General features: G+C 47.1%; 1 protein-coding gene across 2 annotated transcripts; it reads left to right on the forward strand.

The window, feature by feature from the left end:
* The first annotated feature begins 131 nt into the window (after positions 1–131).
* Positions 132–19,950, forward strand: TMEM248 (transmembrane protein 248). Of its 2 annotated transcripts, none has more exons than XM_082328338.1 (7): positions 132–212; positions 12,220–12,394; positions 13,068–13,353; positions 14,740–14,890; positions 15,675–15,858; positions 16,327–16,470; positions 17,252–19,950. In XM_082328338.1, the coding sequence occupies exons 2-7, from the start codon at positions 12,236–12,238 to the stop codon at positions 17,270–17,272; spliced, it is 945 nt and encodes a 314-aa protein (XP_082184464.1). In that variant the 5' UTR covers positions 132–212; positions 12,220–12,235; the 3' UTR covers positions 17,273–19,950. The 2 variants fall into 2 exon arrangements, with proteins under 2 accessions (XP_082184464.1, XP_082184463.1); XM_082328337.1 differs by lacking the exon at positions 132–212 and adding an exon at positions 2,745–2,964.
* The last annotated feature ends 230 nt before the right edge of the window (positions 19,951–20,180 follow it).

Below are 20,180 nucleotides of genomic sequence, written 5' to 3' on the forward strand. Positions count from 1 at the left end.
TGGGAGACAGAATTGCGAGCCGTTCAAGTGCAAGTCTAGGTGACAATGTCTTTTCCTTTGCAGAAAGGTCACTGTAGAGATTAAGTACTTCAGAACGACTTGCTGGTGTGTTTGTAACTAAAGTATCTCTTATTCCTATGCCATCTTGTTATCGAGCCGCTAAGGTGGGAGTGTTTTCAGCAAACGAATCCTCCGAATCCCCCGCAAGGCAGGTAAGATGGGTTTCCGTGCTCCATCTAAAAGTTAGCAAGCAGGAGTGGTTCGCCCCCAGCCACGGTGTAGCCTGAGCGGTTACAGCTCCGGGAGCAGCTCTCGCAGGAGCTCGCGTTCTAGCGTTTGAGCGCTTTAAGACCTTGTCAGTATTTTATTAGGCAAATGACCTGTCTGTAGGTGAAGCAGGTAAATAGTTTTGTCTTGCTTGAGGTAAGGTAGTTCAGTTGCCGTAGTAATAACTGCAGAGTAAGGTCCCGCTGTTTAAAAACTCAGACTGGGCAGGCCGTCGCGCCCAGGGCGCTGCGAGGTGCTGCCGCGGCGCTGGCTCAGCCGGGGAAGCCCCGGTAAGCAGCGTCCCCGCGGCTTGGGACTGGCTGCGGGCTCGGTGCGGGGCACCGCTGCAGCGCAGAGCTGCTCTGCCCCCACCCGCGAGTTTGGGATGAGATACAGCGAGAAACCCCAGGGATGCAAAGAGTTAGGAAATGGTGTCTACGAACAAGTTACTGGTCAGCCAGAGAGTTTAACTGAAATACTGTCTTGAAGGGAATTGGAGCACAGGCTGCTGGGCTTTGGTGACAGTCGCAGTATCAGAAATGGGTTTTTTCAGCAGCCCGCTCCTAGTTGTGTGTTACTCAAAATGGGGACCCTGAGCTCGTGCCTAGGAATCGGAAGTTGTAAATACTTCTGTGCATGTGAACTACCTATTTCTTTTGCTGTAGTAGAGAACCTATTTTACAGGAAGTTCTGGTTAATTAAACTGTACGTCTTTGGTTTCACATAACTGAATTATGAAATTAAATTGCTGCTTCTACCCAGTTATCGTCAATGTTTACAAATTCTCTGGTGTCTATTCTCTCGTGGCTGGAAGGCAGGGAGGCACAGATGAACGCTGATGTATGTAGCTAGCGCTGTTTAGCAGCAATTTGAAAAAAAGGGTTACAGTGGTTGCGGGGAGAGGAGCAGTGGTCCATCCGATAAAGACCTGAACCTCGGAGGCTGATATGTTGTGTATAGTGGCTGCAACGCAGGACAAAAGGGTTTTGCTGCTTCATCTAGGTATCCGGCAGGGGAGAAGGTGTCCTTGGGCTTTATCTACAGCCACCCTCCTCTTGTCAGAGACGTGTACAGAACGAGCGTATAGGGTTTTGGCTTTAATCGTCGCAGAGGCTTGCCAAACGTGCATTGGCACTGCTGCCTCCTGCCTTCCAAAAGCCCCAGTCAAGGAGGGAGCCGGTCGTTAACCAAGGCGAGTAATTCAGTACTGTCCTTGGACGCCTTCCAAGACGGGGCGATTTCTGACCTTTCTCATCTTCAGGAAAATACTGTCGTTTTGCCTTTCCAAAGTACCACAACTGTCGCAAGTCCTTGCGGCTGCTTTCCTTCCAGCTCGTCGGACGGCTGCCGCTGGAGTCGGAGACAGGCCAGCACCAGGCCCTGGCTGGGAAGGGCAGGGTGCTGCCGCGGCCCTGGCTCGGAGCAGCAGGCTTGGGATGGAGTAGCTGGCTAAAACAGCTCGGTACCGCTGTCACCTTCCCCCGCATCGCGGCCCCTTGCCTGTGTCCCTTCCCGGGATGCCACAGGGAAGCGCCTGGCTCCGCGCCCGGCCCTGTTCTCTTTACCCATCCCTCCACCACCTGTGTTGCCCTTTGCTGGATCCGCTCCGGCGTTACACCTCCCAGGGCTGAGGCTTCACCTTCTCCTTGTGAACATCGTTGTAATTAAAATGTTATTCTTCTGGTTTGTTCTGTTAAGCCCTCTGCTTTAAAGATTTCATCTTGAACACTTTTAGGTATTGGACACCTCTTAAAAAAAAAAAAAAAAGAGGTGTTTTGGATAGTAAAACTCACTAAAAGTGAGAAAGGGGGTAAAGGGAAGAGGGGCTAGGAAATGCATTGCCCTTCACCACAAGGACACGGAGGGGCTGGAGCGTGGCCAGAGCAGGGCAGCGAGGCTGGGGCAGGGGCTGGAGCACAAGGCTGGGGAGGAGCGGCTGGGGGAGCTGGGGGGGCTCAGCCTGGAGAAGAGGAGGCTGAGGGGAGCCCTCATCGCTCTCTGCAACGGCCTGAAAGGAGGCTGGAGCCGGGGGGGTCGGTCTCTGCTCCCCAGGAACAAGCGATGGGACGAGAGGGAACGGCCTCAAGCTGCGCCAGGGCAGGGTTGGGTTGGGTACGGGGAAAAACTTCTTCCCCCAAAGGGCTGCCAGGGCCTGGCCCAGGCTGCCCCGGGCAGGGGCTGAGTCCCCGTCCCTGGGGGATTTGAAAGCCGGGAGATGTGGCGCTGAGGGACGTGGGTTAGCGGTGGCCTTGGCGGTGCTGGGTTACGGTTGGACTCGGTGATGTTGAGGGTCAGGCGCGGGCCCCGGGCCGCCGCCTGCGAGCCCGTTCCCGCTGCCGGGGCCGGGCCGCGGGGTCCCCGGGCGCTGGGGCCCCGCCCGCCGCCCGGCCCCGCCCGCGCGCTGCCGGCGCCGCCGCCGCTTGTCCCCCCCGCGCCGCCGTCCGCGCCGCCGGCCGGGGTGAGAGGGCGCGGCGCGGCCCCGGAAGCAGCGGGAGGCGGAGGCGGGTGTCCGGGCAGCGGCGCCGGCAGCGGCCTCCCCCCGCTCCCTCCGGCCGGCCGCGGCCCCGCAGCCCCCGTCAGGGCAGGAGGATGGTGCAGAGCCCGCCCGCACGGCAGCCCCGCCGCCTCTGAGCCCCGCCGCCGCCTCCGGGCCTCCGCCCGCCCGGCCCGGCGGCCTCTTCCCCGCTTCGGGCGCCGGTAAGGTGGGGACGGGGGCGGCTCCGGCTGACGGGGCCCGCGGGGGTCCCGGCCGTCGCCAGCCTGGCGGCGCGGTGGCCGTGGGGTCGCCGTCGCCCTCCTCCGCCCCGGGGGGTCCTGCCGGTGTGCGGCGGGGGCGGCCCCGGGCCTGGGCGGCCCGAGCGGGGCGGCGGGCGGGGAGCTCCGGCGGCGGCTGCGGAACGGCGGGAGCGGCCGCCGGAGCCTGGGCCCCGCCGGAGCCTGGGCCCCGCCGGCGGGGGCGGGCGGGCCGGGCGCCTGCTGCCGCCGCTGCCCCGGCCTCCGCCGAGGTTTGCCGCCGGGCCGTTTGTTTTCAGAGCTACGCGGCGGTGTGCGAAGCGGGCGGGATTCGGCTTGGCTGGTGTATTTTAGCGTCAGCTTTACTTTACTATTTACTTTAAATTTTTTTTTAAAAGGCTTCTTAGCTTGAACTTTGTACGTGTGGCATCGTCCCAGGAAAAAATAGTGAGAAAGAGTAATTCCGGTAGCACTAAAAACATTTCCATTTCAAAATAGCTCCTGAGTAGTGATTCCTTCATCGTTTCTTCGCTATTCGCTCCAGATCCATATTTTATTCTCTTTTGCTTTTTTAATTAAACTCATCTAAAGATGTCATGATGTTTTTAATAATAAAATTTCTGGTGCATCATGCCTAGAACATGGCTGCTAGATCCCTAACGCTAAATCTGAGCCGTACATCATGATCGCAGATATGGGCACCCTGGGAAACGTTTCTGCCTGACAAGGCAAAGAACAAATTACATCTCAGCTTTTTTTTTCTCTCCTTTCCCTTTGTTTGCTTTTTAAGGGCTTGTCTTCTCTGGGGAAATTTGTTTGCATGATTAGCTCTCGTGGTATAATTATACAGGTAAATTTGCCCTGCTAGACAAACCTTGACTCTAGATAAGAGTTCGTTAAGGATTACTCTCCACATCCCCATTGAACTTCTCAGAAGTTCTGCAACTGGCAGTAGGTCGTGGAGGGAAAGCCTGTCTCTTGGGGTAAATCATTAATGCGTTTTTATAAGCGGTTGAGTTGTAGGAAATACGTACTACTCCTTTCGCTTCTAGGCTGGAGATAGAAAGTGGTTCTAGGTTCATCTAGTGAGCTGCTGCCACGTCCACCTCCCTGCTTTCCCTCCGGTCCCTGGGAATAAGCCGATGGCTGCAATCCGGTTTCTGGTCAGCAGGTGTCCGCAGGACAGGGGACAACGTCTGCAGGCAGAGCGAGCCGAGAGAATACTGAATTGAGACTGAACTGAACGCTCTTTGACCCCAGGTTGAGTCCCATCAAAGAGGATTAACACCTTTATAGCTTTGTTACTTCTCGTGTTTTGAGGAGTGGCCCAGGGCCGGTGGAATGCGATTCTTCTTTTCCACTTGAAAGACAAGAACTTGAAATGCCGCCCGATGATACAAAACAGCGGGCTCTGTCAGCGGCGAGGAGCATCTGAGGGCACGGACAGACAGACGTCGGTGGCCTTTGTGTGAGCTGGATGCATCCGGCGCGAGAGAGGCGGGAGGCTGGCACGTCCATCGCCCGGGTGGATGTCACCAGAGGAGCGCGGCTCCCTGACAGTGTTCCTGCAGATCTCTTAGCTGTGATCGTCTTTTTTTTCTTTTTTTTTTAATTAAATAGCATAATTTTTTTTTGTAGAAATGCAGCTGTTTTATCAAATGAGCCCTAAACTAAGTAGTAATGAAACCCGCTGCTGTCAGAATTTTGTTGCTTTTCCCAAATCTCCCCTTGCCAAAAGCGTGTCTGTATTGGGAGTTACATTTTTTTTGAGAAGACCGTTCTGACCCGTGAATAAAGCTGGTTCCCAGGACTCGCAGCTCCCGGGGTTTGTTTTGAAAGAAAACTTGGCATGTCGGGTTTTGTTAATTATCTGCCCGTAAAATGGAGGCTGAACTTCCCTACGTGCGTTTGGGCTAAGCAAACTGAAGTCGGATTTCTTTTGCCCGGTGGGGATGACGTATAGAGACGCGGTAACACAGCTGCCGTATCGGCGACAGCCCAGCCATTGCCCCACTCCCCGCTTCAGTCGTTCCTGCTGCTCTCTGCGCTCTCTCCTTCGCTGGTGGCCGCTGGCTGTTGCCCTGCCTCTCTGCCCCAGCCAGTGCTACCTTCCTGCTGCAGCCAGCACTCCCGCTGTGCCATTTCCACTAACGCTGCCATTTCCTCAACTTGCCAGTCGCTCTCTGCTTGCGGGTCAAGCTGTGTGTCTGTCTGCGCCTCCGTCGCCTTACAGTGCTCGTTACCAGCACCGCCCCTCGTTACAAACAGTCCGGGAGCCTTTTTCTGGCTGTTTTCTGTACTTCGGCTGCTGAATTCTGTCCCGCGTTCCTTAATGGGCGGCCTTAATGAAGTCAACGATTAACCTTCTTCAGTTGGTCACTAAACCAGTTTCTGATTATTAACCTGTTACTGAGACTTTTCATGCTCCCGGGGTAAAGCCCTTCTGTGAACTGCGTTTGCTTGGCTGTTGTCAGTACGGTACATGCAGAATGTGATTTCTCATGGGACTTCGACAGATCCCATGCAACGGAATCATTTTACTCCTGCCGTCCTCTCCCAGGTTCGCCTGCTAATCAGCAGTAACCAGAATAGCATTTTTTAATACACCTTCAAAGCCCTTAAGTCTAGTATGGTATGGTTTACTGTAGTCCATGGGATCTAGATTGTGACAAGTCACGTTGTAGTCACGGCTTTGACTTGTAAAAGTTGGAAGGTTTCAAAAACGCCGAAGCCAGAACTCTTGTATATGAAAGGGTACTCCTTCCCCTGCCGCGGGCTCGCTTGGCAAACAGGGCTGCCTTTTTAAAGTCTGGCAGCAACATGTCTGTTTTCAACCAAAGCTTAGGTTTACTTTCACTTTGCAGCTGGGTATATTTTAAATTGTGGTTTTCACTTTTAAAAACAGTCAGAATTTGGGGTTCATTGAACCAGTGAAATAAGGCTTTCCTCGCATCATCTGTATTTTCTGGCTTATAGCTTTTCTGCCCTTTTCTGGTTCTTCAGTTTTTTAAAACTCTTAGCATTTGAAAAAAGTATTGGGAAGGCATCTGTGTTTGTTTCTGCGTAAATTTTTCTTTAAGTGGTGAATTACAGTCAGCTTTGCTGTTGCAGGGGCATCAGATGACATACTGCTCAGGTGCTCGCCTTAAATCCCCCCCAGACGTTTTGAACTACAGCAGGCATTTGTCGGGAAGGGCTGTGAATATCTGGAAGCGTTGCAGACACAGACCGAGTGACGTCTGGGCCACGGAATTTCCTTTTTCATTTTTTAACTCATCTAGTTTTTATTGTAAGTTTTCTGTCTTTAACAAGAGCTATAGTCAGGAGCTTGGGTGTTTGAAATTCAGTACCAATTTGATCCTTAACGTGTACTATAACTCTGACCAAATTACTTCCCTTCCTTGGCTTTGTTTTATGGGTAAAACTGAAATGTTTGCTGTTTATGTAGCTCTTGGGGATGTTGAAATGCTTAATTATGCTTTGAAAAGGGCTGTGAGAGGTGAAAAGAAACATTTCACGCAAGTATGAAGCATTTTGCTTCGTTCTGTTCTTGCAAGCCCCCGGGCTCTCAGGCTTCCGAGCGTGACCTGCCTCCTGGCCGGCCCCGCGGCCAGGGCCGGGCAAGGCAGGACCCCTTCCCAGCAGCTCCCGGCCTCCCTCTCGTTCCTGCTGCACGGCGGCTGCCGGCTCCCCTCTTTGCACGTGCAAAGGGCCGGGCCATTTCCCTGCCACGCTTTCTGCTTCCCGGCTCTAGGAAAATGAGTTTTTTATCAGTAAACAGACTTCCAGGATAAAACAGCTCAGAAACCCGTGATGAGCCGCTGACTGGTTTGAGCCGATTCACTGTTATCTCCCGCTTGGGTGCCTTCTCCCGGGGGAGTCGAGGTGTTTGTGCACATCTGGCTGCTGCGCTTTCGGTTGTATTTGGTTGCAGTGGATTGAAGGATCCGAGGTGATGTTTTCATCAGCTTTCTTCCTCCGCAAATCTTGATTACTTCTCTTCCTCTACTTTGTGAAGGAGGCCGATGGCATTTACTATGAGTCTGTTTCCTTCGGTTTGTTTTTTTAACACTGAAGGACAGGAGAAGGGGAAGAGGCTCAGCCGGACAGAAGAAGCGCTCTGCTCGGGAGGATTGCCCTCCCTTCGCCCTAGGAGTCAGCCCTGCCTGCCCTGCTGCTGCTGCCAGCTTTGGGCCGTACGACTCCATCCCGCAGGGCCTTGGTACGCTTCCTAAAAAGATGAACGGAAGCAGCGGCAGGTACTGGCACCCCGTTGTTCCAGATGGCAGTATGGTAAAGTAAGTCTTCCTGTAAAATTAGTCGGAAACGCTTCTTTTCCTCCCAACTGCATGTTTTGTGATAAAAATATTATGTTGTGAAATTCTAACGAAGATTTAAAATTAAAAAAAAAAAAAGAAAAAATCTTGATTAGCCTTCCCCAATTCCTGAAAGAAACTGGCTGTAAAAGCTCTTGATAGTTTACGTAGTAGAAATTAATAGTTCATTTCGGGGCATAAAAGGGCAGCCTTCTGGTGAGTTTCGCAGCTTCTGTTTAATTTGAATTTTTATCCTGTTTTCTTTCCCTTAAAAAAGGAGGGGGGGATAATTGCTGCTGCTCCGAGAACCAGCAGAGGCTTTATTTGCAGTTGTAAGATCAGCTGCGGTTACTTTTGCTGGTTCTGTTCGATAGGCTGGTGGCAGTGGATTAGAGATGCAGACATTCTTATTCATTAGTCTTTGTAAAGCTTTGACAGATCGTTTTGAATATTTTGAACTTCAATAGGCAGCTTCACAGGTAACACAACCGATCTATTTTGCTTTACTATTTTTGTGTTTTAGGTGTTAGACATCAAGTTCGGTTTGAAGAGAAAAAAACAAATTAAAGATATTTTTGGTACCTGCTGCTGTTTACTGTTCTTAAGTGAGAGGCACTTTAGTTGGAGATCAACACCGTTTCTTTGTTTGCATGTTATTTACGGATGGTTTGCTAGGAAGATCAGCCTTCGGTTGATTTGTGTTTATGACTGTTTTTCTGGCACGCAACGTTATTTTCATTCAAAGTGGTTAACCCTGATGTGACCCATTTCCAAACCCCATTGTACCCCTAGTAATGGGGCATCTTTGAAAATATAATTGATTTATAAACAAACTGAACTGCACGGTTAAGATTAAACGCTATTATGTGCAATAAGATGTTCGGGCTTGGAGAACACGCGAGGTCTTAACGGAGTGCTGTTGGGATGGGCCAGCGCTGCCCTTCTCGTCCACCCACAGTTTTCTTCCTTCAGATATTTCAGTGGGGTGGTTTTAGTATTTAAACCCCTCCAAATGTTTTTCTCCTCTGGACTGACTATCTTACATGCACCACAAGAGGGGGAAATATTTGCAAGGAAATTACATGATTTTAAGCTTTCTGGGGGAAAGATGGTAGTTGACGTTATGGCAAGGTACGTGTAAAAGTTGCCACAGGTTTATTTTGATCTCTGTAAAATTCACATTTTCGGGTTTTTTCCTTTTGGTGACTGCAGTTTTACTTTTAATACCTGCTTTATTACAGCATGCTTTTTTTTTTTTTTTTATTGTTGTTAGGAATTCAGTTCCTTCAATATTAAGCCCCAAACCAGGGATTTAATGCTCCTGCTATGACTCATTTCATTGACTTTTTGGTCTTTGCAATGCACTTCAAGATTTTCCTTGTTTGTAATTTATTCTTGAAAAACCTCATGGGTCTGTTTCAGAAGTTACCTTTTCCATACTCTTTCATATACAAATAAGGAGGAATTTAAAATGTTCCTTCTTTGAGGTTGCTGCGTATGGTCTTGAGCTGTACGGGAGGAAGACTCCCTAAACTGTAGAATAAATGACTATTTCCTTGCTTTTTGGATGGCTACGCAATTCTGTGTGTGCCTGGGACTGTGAAGTATTAACTGTTTTGTATTTCCATCCTTTACCATTTTTATCTTTTTAACTGTATAACAGAATTTCAGGGGTTTGTAGGGCCTGATTTAAGAGCGCAATATCTCTCCCGTGCTTGTCGAGTGTTTCCCGGTGCGTGCCGTCAGCTGTAACTCTGCCCGAACGCGGCATTTGGTCCCGATGGATACACCCCACTGCCGAGCAATTACTTTGGAGTTGGTGGCCGATGTTCCAGGCTGGCAGTTTTCATTCTCCCCGTTGCGCTTGAGCTCCTTGTAAGGCTGACTGTGGAGATTTTTATTGCAGGAGTATTAAAAGGCTTAGCCGGAGCGGAGAGAGGCAGGCAGCAGTTATTAGAGCCGCTTTCTAAATTATTTATTTAGCTAAAAAGTGAAATCTGATCTTGCTTTCCTGACCCGCCAGGAGGTAATAGCATTCGGTTTCTTCTTTTAACTGGGCGAAAAAGAAATAAAAGTTTAAATTATGTTCTTTAGGTTATTAATTTACACAGAGGAAGTTGTTAGTTACAGCCGGAGCTGGTAGAAGAATCGTGTTTGCGTTGTGTTTCTAGCAGGTCCTAACAGAAAGGAGGAGTTTAAGTGTGTGGACCGTTAACCGAACCCCTAAAATCTGGTGGGAATAGACATTTTGACTTACGTGCACTGATCTGTTTCACAAGTTCTTTGATAATTACTGTTATTTAAGCACTTTATTTCATAAAAACCTGGTGGTAGTTCAGGCAGCAGTGTGGAAACGTTCTTCTTCGTTCTGGTTTGCGCTAACCGTGGCCAATTGCTATTGGCACGTCAGCTCTAGTATTGAAATCCAGAGTTGTTCCCTTTCCTCTCACAAATGCTCAAAAGGCATATTGCGCTTCAGAAATTGCAGCTTATAGCATTTTCTAATTGCTTTCAAAGCCGCTGAGTTGTGGGAGCCTATTAAGCAACTGGCACTTAAAAGCTGGTGATCTCTTACATAAAAATATTAGCCCAAATATTTTTATATGTATGCTTTTCAGCACATCCAGTTTTACGGCTGATTTTAGACCCTGTGGTAAACAAGCATGCTAATGGCGCTGTTGGAAGCCCCTTTAAAAAGGAATGACAGTGCCGTATATGCTGTGGGTGACATTCAGCTTTGATTAAATGCTGTAATAAAGCCTCCATCTGCGGTGTTATTTTCAAAAGGAAATTCAGAAGGGAACACTGAATACAACTCTGCTTTTGGTTTATCTTTTGATCTTTTTCCATCTCAACATGTGTCTCCCATGTTTCTAGGTGGAGTGTTTGGGATTTTTACCTAGGGCTCATTTAAGAAATTTGCTGCCAGTGACAAGAGAGGAAGCAGAGCCTGCAGAAGTGGGGATCGCACCCAGCGTGATCCGTACCCACGCCAGCTCTCCCCTTCCCTCGCTCCTGCCTTCTCCCGACACCTCCGCTGGCCTGCTGGGCCATAGCGCAGCTGCTCTTGGCCAAAGAGAGCGGTTCTGGTACGGCGCACATCTGTCATCGCCTTTGCTTTCCCCTCTTCTCCTTCTCTCCATCCCTTCTCTGCACCGTGCTTTTCACTCGCAGACACACTATGTGGTTTTGTCGAGGTGTTTGTCACCCAGTCGTTCTTGCTGGCTTTCCTGGTCTTTGCAGAGTGGATGAAAATTGGTCGACGGTGCAAAATAGTAAACCCGGGACGTGATCTTGGGCTCCGGGGTGAGCCCTGCTTCCGCAGATTTCACCGAGGCGAGCAAGTAGGTGGGGGGGGAGACGGGGAAAGGCCGCGGGCACAGCTGGGTGTTGGGTTATTGCCGCGGCATCTCGGGTCTCTTCTCAGCGAGCTGGATTTTCCCCTCTGGAGCAGTTCTGCAGGTTTTGTCACTATTCTTTCTACAAAGAATAACAGAAGCATTTCTGCCGGTAAAATCTTGAGCATACGCAAGAAAGTTGTGATCATTGCATGCTGTGTGATCTGAAAAAGACTTTGTCTGAAAGCTTGTCCTTTCCCCTTGTCGTGCTTTCTTTGAAATCAGTACATCAGATCAAAGGTTGCTGTTTCCCTCCCTTGCCCTCTTTGTCAAGACCTGTCCCTCTCTCATCCTCAGACCATGGCTTCAGCCGTGCTACATCTGGGTTGTACCTGCCTTCCCATAAGGGTCAGTGAGAATCACCCCGACCTGCAGGGAGCGGAGTCCTTGACTTAATTAAAAGTTATCAGATCTGTGTGAATGCTGACACGTTAACCATTGCAGTGCTCAGGTCTTTAAATACTAGTCTTGAAGCTTGCCTTTTCCTATGGATTTTGGGGATAAGCAACGCATTGCTAGGAACAGTTACAGCCCTTCTGGTTTATTTGGGGTTAAAAGCCTTTTCAGCCAGGATTGTAGGTAAGGCAAAGATAAGAGGTTTGCTTGAAGTTCCTTCCTTGCAGAGCTTCTGAAATAAATGCCGCAAGGCTGCCTCTTAACATCAACATCTGTTGGCTTTTGGTGGTGAGTGGAGGTGGGGAAGCTGGTACAGCAAACTTAGGTTGGGTCTTCTGCTCTGCAAATGAAAGGAAAATTCAGACGGGGAATCGGACAAAATATTTTGGACAAAAATTAATGATTCGGTACGTTTCCTCCGCATGTGTAAGGTCCTGCCTTTGTTTACAGACTCTAGCGAAAGTTCTCTAGATCCTGCAAGAATCAAATAAAGACAGGAGTCTTCCAGCCTCCACCCTGATGCAGTTGTTAGGTGTTTCTGAGCGCAGGATTCTGGATGCAGAAGCCTAAAATGATGTGGGCTGCTTTTCGGATCCCGTTTTGAAGGTCTGGCCCTTCGGGGCTAGGGACGGGGGAAAGGGGGATCTTCAAGGTTTCAGCCTCAGTTTTGAAAGTACGTGCAGGGATGTGCAAGGTTTGACCTGTGGGCTGCATTACAACTCCATCCGCACGGTAATTTGATGAATTCAAATATTGCTGGAATTAAAGTGTAGCAGTGTATATCCTGCCCAGGTATGCGGGGAAGGAAAAGAAGTGGTTTCGTTGCTTATCAGCAATATTTGGCTGTGCCAGAAGTTGTCCTCATTTCTTAAAATCTGTTCCTAGCTGGCAATTCAGGCGCTGAGAAGGTGAAGTCAAGCATGTTTTGATTTGTGCTTTATTTAAGGCGTGCTGAGTCTGTGTTCAGTGAACAGTACAGAGTCATATAATTGAATCTCATTTTAGTATATGATGCCATTTTTTGTTGTCACACTTTTGTCTTACGTGATCTGCCAGCCCCACCCTGGAACACACAGCCCAGTCACTGTTGAAATATTCTTTGTTTTCAGGTGAACAATCAGAATAATGTTCAACATAAACCTGTTGGAGAACCTGAAGGTTTACATCAGCAGTCGACCTCCGCTTGTGGTCTTTATGATCAGCGTAAGCGCTATGGCAATAGCTTTTCTGACACTGGGTTATTTCTTCAAAATCAAGGAGATCAAGTCACCAGAAATGGCAGAGGTAGGTACAAGAAGTTCCTGAGCTAAACAGTGGGAATACTAGTTTGAAAAACATGCGCAAAGCTAATGAGTTATTTTTTTTTTTCCTCCAAGAACCCTCTCGTGGGAGTGCACAAAGTCTTACGGGAGATTCTTCATTTATGCTCGCCTCTGACTTCCTAAGGAAAGAGGCTATTGGTGTGAATGTTTGAATAGTCGTCTTTTATTAGTTTCAGGCCGAATCATCAGACAGGGATCTTCCCTGCTATGGCTAGGAGCCTTTCCTTTCCTTATCCTCTTGTGCCAGCTAGCTTGTTTGTGAAACTTCTGATCTTACCTAGTAGTACTGTTCTGTAATGAGGGAAACCTTGCTAGAAAGGGCTCACGCCCCCAGCGTGGTGAGAACGGCCCAAGTTAGGACGTTCCTTCTGTAGCGTAAAGGACATTCTGCTGCTGTCCTGAGCTGCGGTCAGGCGGTAACTGCGATTGAACGCGTCTGACTCCTGTAAACAACTTGCCCCGTGGCTGAGAGCGCCGCGGTGGCACTTGTGCTCGCTTCGTGAGCCATGTAACTCCCGTCAAATGGCTGGGAACTGCGGGCGGGATGGTACGTGGCAAGGGCTGCGCCGCGCTAGAGAAGCGGCAGCCAACACTTAACGTGCTAATCTGGTTGAAACCTTCACGTTTGTTTTAAGGACTGGAATACTTTCCTTCTGAGGTTTAATGATTTGGACTTCTGTATATCGGAGAATGAAACCTTAAAGCATCTCATCAACGATACCACAACTCCAGAAAGCACCGTGACCAGCGGCCAGGCGAGATCTTCTACACAGTCTCCACAAGCGCTCGAGGACTCCGGCCCAATAAACATCTCTGTTACAATCACGTTGACGCTGGACCCGCTCAGACCGTTTGGCGGATATTCTCGCAATGTCACACATCTAAGTTCCACAATTTTTGGACACCAAATCGGACTCTCAGGTATGCAAGACTTGACCTTTATAAATTTGAATGATGACTATATAATCAAATAAAAACTCAGCAGCTTATTATTGGTGAGAGAAATCTTTTGCTTAGAACATATATGTGTTTCCAGATTTGTTGTGAGTCTGTTCCTCTATAGACCCCTTTCCTTGTTTGCTAGAAAAACTTCTCCCTGCATTTAGAATGGAAAAGAACCTGCAGGTTTGCCAAGATTAGGCTTTGCAGTTTTAAATGATTAACCTAACGACAATGGAAGGTCATTTTTAAGCCAACAAAATTCCAAGCAGCAAAAGCTTCTGCAGTGACTATCTTCAGTTCTGACTTGATACATCTTGAAGTCCTCTACTCACACCTCAAAGGCATTAACGTATATTAGAGATCAAGTAGCACGTTGTCTAAAAAATCGAGTTTATCTAAAATGCATACACGAATAAGCTTTAATATCGCAAACAGCAACAAATATGGTTGAAATTGATGGTTACGCTTTCTGTGGTGTGATGAGACTGATCTGCTATGTGGCTGCCCTGACAATACGTTTTGACGGGAGATTGTAGAAAATTAGTAGAAATTGATAATGGAACCTCATTGAATTTTAGCTTTTAGCCAGGGTTGCACTTTATAACAATGCCTGAAGGTGTCTTCAGCCTCAGAGACCTGTGAAGAGACATTTGTCATAGCTGTAAATCTGTATTACTGTGTCTTATGTTGTTGTTTTGTTACTGCTTTAAGAGCTATCGAATGCAAGTTCCATTTCCAGTAGCCTGGATTTATTTTCAGTATGAATATATCCACATGGAGTTCTCGTAGACTACTTATTCTGCAGTTCAATATCTGCTAGCACCTTTTTGTCTCCATGAATGTCTCCAATTTGAAAAGTAAGTGTCAGAAAAAGCAAATGTGGAATGAAGTCTTTGGGAGGAGAAAGGCTGAAGATCCGTGGTTTTACTTTCTAATGAAGTTCTCTGAACATGCACGGTACGTGGCGAGGGCTGCGCCGCTCTAGAGAAGCGGCAGCCAGCAGTTAACTTGCTAAGTTTATGTTGAAGGTTATTCTGATTGTTCACCTGAAAACAACGAATAATAAGAATGAATATTATAATTCACTTATAAATAGTGAGTTTTTAATTTCTGAAAGGAGCCTGATGACCCCACTTCTTCTGGGGGCAGGAGAGATTAGAAAGACTGGGGGGGTTGTAGTTTGGCTTGGTTTTTAACTTTCTCTTTGCTCTCTTTGTTGATAGTAAAGATCCCGGATGACTTCAAAGGTACAGATTCAGGGTTATGGTTGCTGCCTTAGTCCTTTGCGTGTTGTCCTTATCCTAGCGATCGTTGCTCAGATACTTTTGTGAACGGAAAGCCGTTTTCCTTCTCTCTTTCTCAAAGGCAGAGAATCCCACGAGGAGATAAATATTACCTTCACCCTGCCGGCTGCCTGGAATTCAGACGACTGCGTTCTTCACGGCCACTGCGAGCAGGTTGTGTTCACAACCTGCATGACTGTGACAGCAGCCAGCAATGTTTTTCCTGTCACAGTGTAAGTGCACTTTAAACACTCCTCCATAGCCTGGTTACCGGGTGATTAATTCCTCAGCGGCTTCCTGAGGTTGTTCCTTCTGACGAACGTGGAGATGAGGTACCTGTCTGCCTTCCCCCCCAGTAAAAACCCAGTCTTGAGGCTTACGACTCTTGCTGTCTTTTAGCCACGCTAGATTTTTCCGTGGATGTTTTGAACTATAGCCCCTACCTGCCTTTCAACATGCTACCTGTGATTTAAACTTCACTGGGAACAAAAGAATCTGTGAATATTTAAGAAAGATACCCTATAATTTAGTTTCCCTACCTTGTGTGAGAGCTAAGCTTCCCTCTAAGGTTCTTATCCTCTTCCCTGCGGAGAGACCAGCGTAAGCGGGGTGCGGCTTTGCTGCCATAGCCCGGCAGACACAGACCTTTCATCGGAGTAGCTTCCCTTTGCCTCCCTAGCCTCTCTGACGCTAGGCTGGATACCCTGCAGAACCGCCGGGGAGATTCACGTGACTGCGTGAAGCCTTATGAAAACCAGTGGTTTTCTAATTAAGCTGTGGGTTGTTGACTTACTGGGACAACATGCAGTTAAATTCTAATCTTAGTATAGGAATCATATGGTTTTTGTAGACCCTTTTGGTTAAGCTTAGTTTTTTGTTGTTGTTTTGGAAGGTCCAAAATAAAACCGTGTTTTATGCTGCTGTTGAGAAGACTGGGCTTGACTCAGTTGTAGAAGTTAGCCTCACCGAACGTGGAGAATGGCAGTTGGGGTGCTAATTATGTCTGTTTTTCTGCAGTCAGCCACCACATTGTGTTCCTGAAACATACAGCAATGCTACGCTTTGGTACAAGATCTTTACCACAGCAAGGGACTCTAATACGAAATATGCACAGGATTATAATCCTTTCTGGTGTTACAAAGGAGCAATCGGAAAAGTGTATCATGCTTTGAATCCCAAACTAACTGTTATAGTTCCAGATGTAAGTGCCGCGGTGGTTTTGTGTGTTGTGTTGGATAAATGCCTAGCTCTCTTTTAATTGAACAGGAGTTTGTTCACGTCCTAAAATAGTCCTGTTCAGCGCTGGTTTATTAGGTAGCGCAAGGGCTGAGACAGGGTTGGGTACGCTTTGCCCCCGGTGGGCGTGATGGTCTCCCTGGAATCCCCATGTGCCTCACAGCTTTAATAACGAGCGTTTGTTTTGAAAGCCTTTGACCAAAGACGCTGCCAGTATATGGGGAGAGATCTCAAGTACAGATTTTTAACACGAGGAACATTTTTGCTCTTTATGGGCCACAATTAGGAATCGCTCTCATTACTGCGCCAGCTGCGCAAAGGGGAGAAGGTTGATTCATGAAGTCATTTCTGTGCTGATCGGATAATTATTGCTTTAATATGAAACGCCCATTATTGGTGCATTGTCAGTAAATGGTTTTAATTCTCTGTGCAGGATGATCGCTCTCTAATAAACCTGCATCTCATGCATACCAGTTACTTTCTTTTTGTGATGGTGATCACAATGTTCTGCTATGCAGTTATTAAAGGCAGACCAAGCAAACTGAGGCAAAGCAATACAGAATTCTGCTCTGAAAAGGTGAGTCTGTGTAATAACAGAATGTTGACTCTGATAAGAAAACATAGAAAACCTCTTTTTTTTTTTTACATAGTGCAGACTGGTTTTTCTTATCTCTGGAGATGTAGATTCCCTTTCAGAGAGACAAGGGTGTTTCATTGTGGGCAGTACAGACGGGCGCTACAGAATACACGTCCGTAGGTCCTCAGCGTCAGGCTTCTCTGCCGCAGAAGCGGGTTACTGCGGTTCAGTAGGTGCTGTGCTGCAGCTCCTCTGCCGTACTTCTGAAGCTACTTGCACCGGTTTGTGTGAAGCATTGAATAGATAGCACTGAGCAGTTGTATTTCTCTTTTATCACAGTAGACTGAAAACTTCAGAATTATGTATCGTGTTTTATTCAATGGTTAAATTAAATTAAAATTAAATTAAATAATGACAAAGCTATTGAAACAGTCATTATTCAATACTGCTTTGGAGAGCTGCACTTTGCTTGAAGGATTAAATGCGAATATATTTAATTGTGAAGTAGGAAGCTAATGTTGGCACCTTTTGATCTTAGTGATATGTTGTAGTGTAAGCTGGTTTGGGCTTGGGGGTTTTTTGCCCCCCGCCTTTTTTTTTTTTTTAATTGGTTAAGCTAAGTACAAAACACCTTCAGACTTACTTTGATTTCCTTTCCAAGTTTGACTTGTCAAGGCTCTTTGAGAAGGCAAGGACAGATAGGCCAGCTGCATGGAGATAAGTAATATCACTGTTACGGGATTAAGAATCTGACTTTAATTAAATGTTTTCTTTTTTTTAGGTTACTTTGTCAGAAGCATAATCCATCGTCTCCTTTTACTGAGAACGACTGAGAACCGTAATCATTGCCTGCTGAACCCAGACTGGGTCTTAACACTCTGTGAATACATTATCTTGCAATGTTGGTTTATTCCAACCAAAGACATTTCAAGTGCCTGTAATTGATTTGTACATATTTATAAAAGTATATCCAGAATAGGTCAGATGATGCACTCGTTCCGGATTGTAGTGCGGCCGGAAACTTTCAGTCTTTACCTGTGGACATAGCCGAATGTTTGTGTAGATATGTTTAGTGATATGGCTACATATAGTCAGAGCAAGATATTTTTGTCTAGCTGCATCTGGGCAGGTTAAGATGCCTTTGCAAGTGTCTCAAACAAACCAACAGATCTTTGTTTTTTGCCCAATGATATGTACAGTGTGTTTGAAACAGTATGCACCTTTGATATAATACTGCATTTCCAAAGCCACCAATCTACTACATGAATTAAATGTGTATTTGTGTGGCCTAATACTTTCTTCCATTTGTTCCTTGCTTGCAAGAAAAGATATCAACGTTTTAGATTTTTTTTGAAAAAAGGAATACATATTCACATTTTAATAGTGCTGTATTTAGGACAAACTTGTGCTTTTATTCATAGTAAAAACATTAAGAAGTGAAGTCCCATTTTAAAATGTTTCTCATTGAAAAGTGCTAAGTTTGAATTTTTTTCTTTTTTTTGGTCATTTGGCTTGGTGAATGGCAGAGAATCAGTCAGCATAGAGACTATCTGGAAAGCTTTCCGCTTGGCCTCCCGTCCGCAGCCCTCAAACCAGGATTGTGCGTCTCTGCCGCAGAGCAGCTTGCTGTAAACATTTTTTCCTAGAAAGTGAAACTTAATAAAAAGATGTGTTGTATTAACAGTCTGTTGGGGCTCTGCACAGCCTCGGGCAGGCGCAGATAATGAAAGGAAAAGAAATCCCATCGTCTGTTAGAGAGCCTGGCTTTGGGATGCTCCATCCATCTCTGAAGGGCGGCTGAAGACGACACTTTCATCGGCTTTGTCCGATTTCCATTTAGCGCTGCCCACTCGGGGGACGATGACAAGGAGAGGACGAGGGCTGTCTGATTAAGGTCAAAGAAGCCACCCAGTTCACTATGTCCGTTCTTAAATCAGAGATTTTTATTCCGTGCGTTGCTCCCTTTCCCATTCTGGCTTTTGCTCTTTCTTTCTGGCTCCTTGTGAGTAGCCTCCTTAACGTTCAGGCGCCGGGGTTTTCCTGCAGACATTTCCACCGCCGCTTTTAAAATCTCACTGGTTGCCTTAACTGACCTTTCCTCTTGTCCTTCAGCTTCTTGTCAGCTCGTGCCACTGTAGGGCTGCATGCACACACATCCGCTTTTTTTCTCCTCCTCCTTTCGCTCTAAACTACACAAAAGAAGAACCCCGAGTCAAAATCTCAGTCTCTCAGTTACGCTGGCATACGATTCTTCGTTTATTACCGATGGACACTATTGACTGGCACCCTGCTGGTCTGCAGGCCTGCACCTACGGGACTTCAGTGAGCTCACAAGTCTTCGGAGTGTTTGAAGCAAAACAGTCACGCTTTCCTTCCGAACATGTTTCCTTTATAGAATTTCAGTTACTTCAGTGGTGTTAACTAACGTGTTTTTCTCTGGGGATGTTAAGGCAAAGCTTTAGAGATGGCCTAGTTTGAAGTCTAGGGATAAAATGAAGCTTCCAGTTTTCTCCTGATGCTGCTATGGGCTAACGCTGCCTCGCTGGAATGAATCGGTGAAGTCCAAACAGGTAGCGGCTTCTCATGAAAACGGTCCGAGCTGTTCCCAGTTCACGCATAGCCAGCCTCCTGCGTTAGCGCTGACTGCTGGAGTCGCCTAGGAGGGTGGCTTGATCTGGGGACCAAAGGCAGGAGTAGGAAACGGAGTGGGTTGGTGTTGCAAATTCTGGAAATGCGTAGAGAACACCCAACATAACGCAACTCCTTTAAAAAAGCAAAGCTGAGTCTTTCTGTTTCAGCAAATTAAAAATCAAACTCCCAATGTTCTAACTGGAATTTGGTCTGTTGGGGGAAACAAATCTTTTTTAGTCTGGTTTTGCTATGTGGTAATTAGAGGAGCCTGCTTTGCAGCTTGTCCCGAACTGTACCGAAGTACCCAGGAATCCTAGGATTGCAACCCGCAAACGCAAAAGGGAAAATGTTAGAGTTGTGCTTTTTGGCCTTAGTTTATCGCCTTGCACCCCTGTATTGCAGCGGAGAGGTAGGGGTGTCCATCAGGTTGGAATGCTGTAATACTGAGGAATATTGGATTGTTCCTAGGCACGATGTACAAAAGTTAAATGCAGCCAAACAGAAGAGTAAAAACTTAATATTAAAGTTCAGATCATATTGATCTTTCCTTTTTTGTTTTCTTTTTCTTTTTAACTATGACTTGAATCAGTTTTGATTCTATTTGTATGTGTTTTCTTGTTCTTAGAAAGCTGCCATTTTCTTCTGCGTTTTTCTTTGGCATTACATAGAAAATCTGAGCCTTGGTTTTCAACCCTCTGCAGGTGATTGTGGGGTTAAGATGGCTTTTGTTTTGTTTTGTTCTTACATTTCACTTGTCTTGTTGCATGATGGTTAATAGCTGATTTGGAAATGACACTTCTCTCCTAGATTAATTTTGTGTTTGTAAGATGTGCATATTGCTTTGCAGAATAAAACCGATGACGTTTATCCCGTTGTCTTTATTTCTACGGCCCAGTTGCCGTGGAGGTTTCATAAATCGCCTCCGTTGTGTGGACCATCGGAGGAGACTGGTAGTGAAAGTCCGCAAGAGAGGGGGGTTTCAAACCCTGGCTGTACCTGTGGTGCAGCGAGCACCCGGCGGCGGCTTTTTCCTCTTTGCGTGACGGGGCGGGGAACGGAGCTGGTGCCCAGCGGGAGAA

The sequence above is a fragment of the Platalea leucorodia genome, assembly GCF_965183815.1.
Source record: "Platalea leucorodia genome assembly, chromosome: 16".
Classification (NCBI taxonomy): Eukaryota; Metazoa; Chordata; class Aves; order Pelecaniformes; family Threskiornithidae; genus Platalea; species Platalea leucorodia.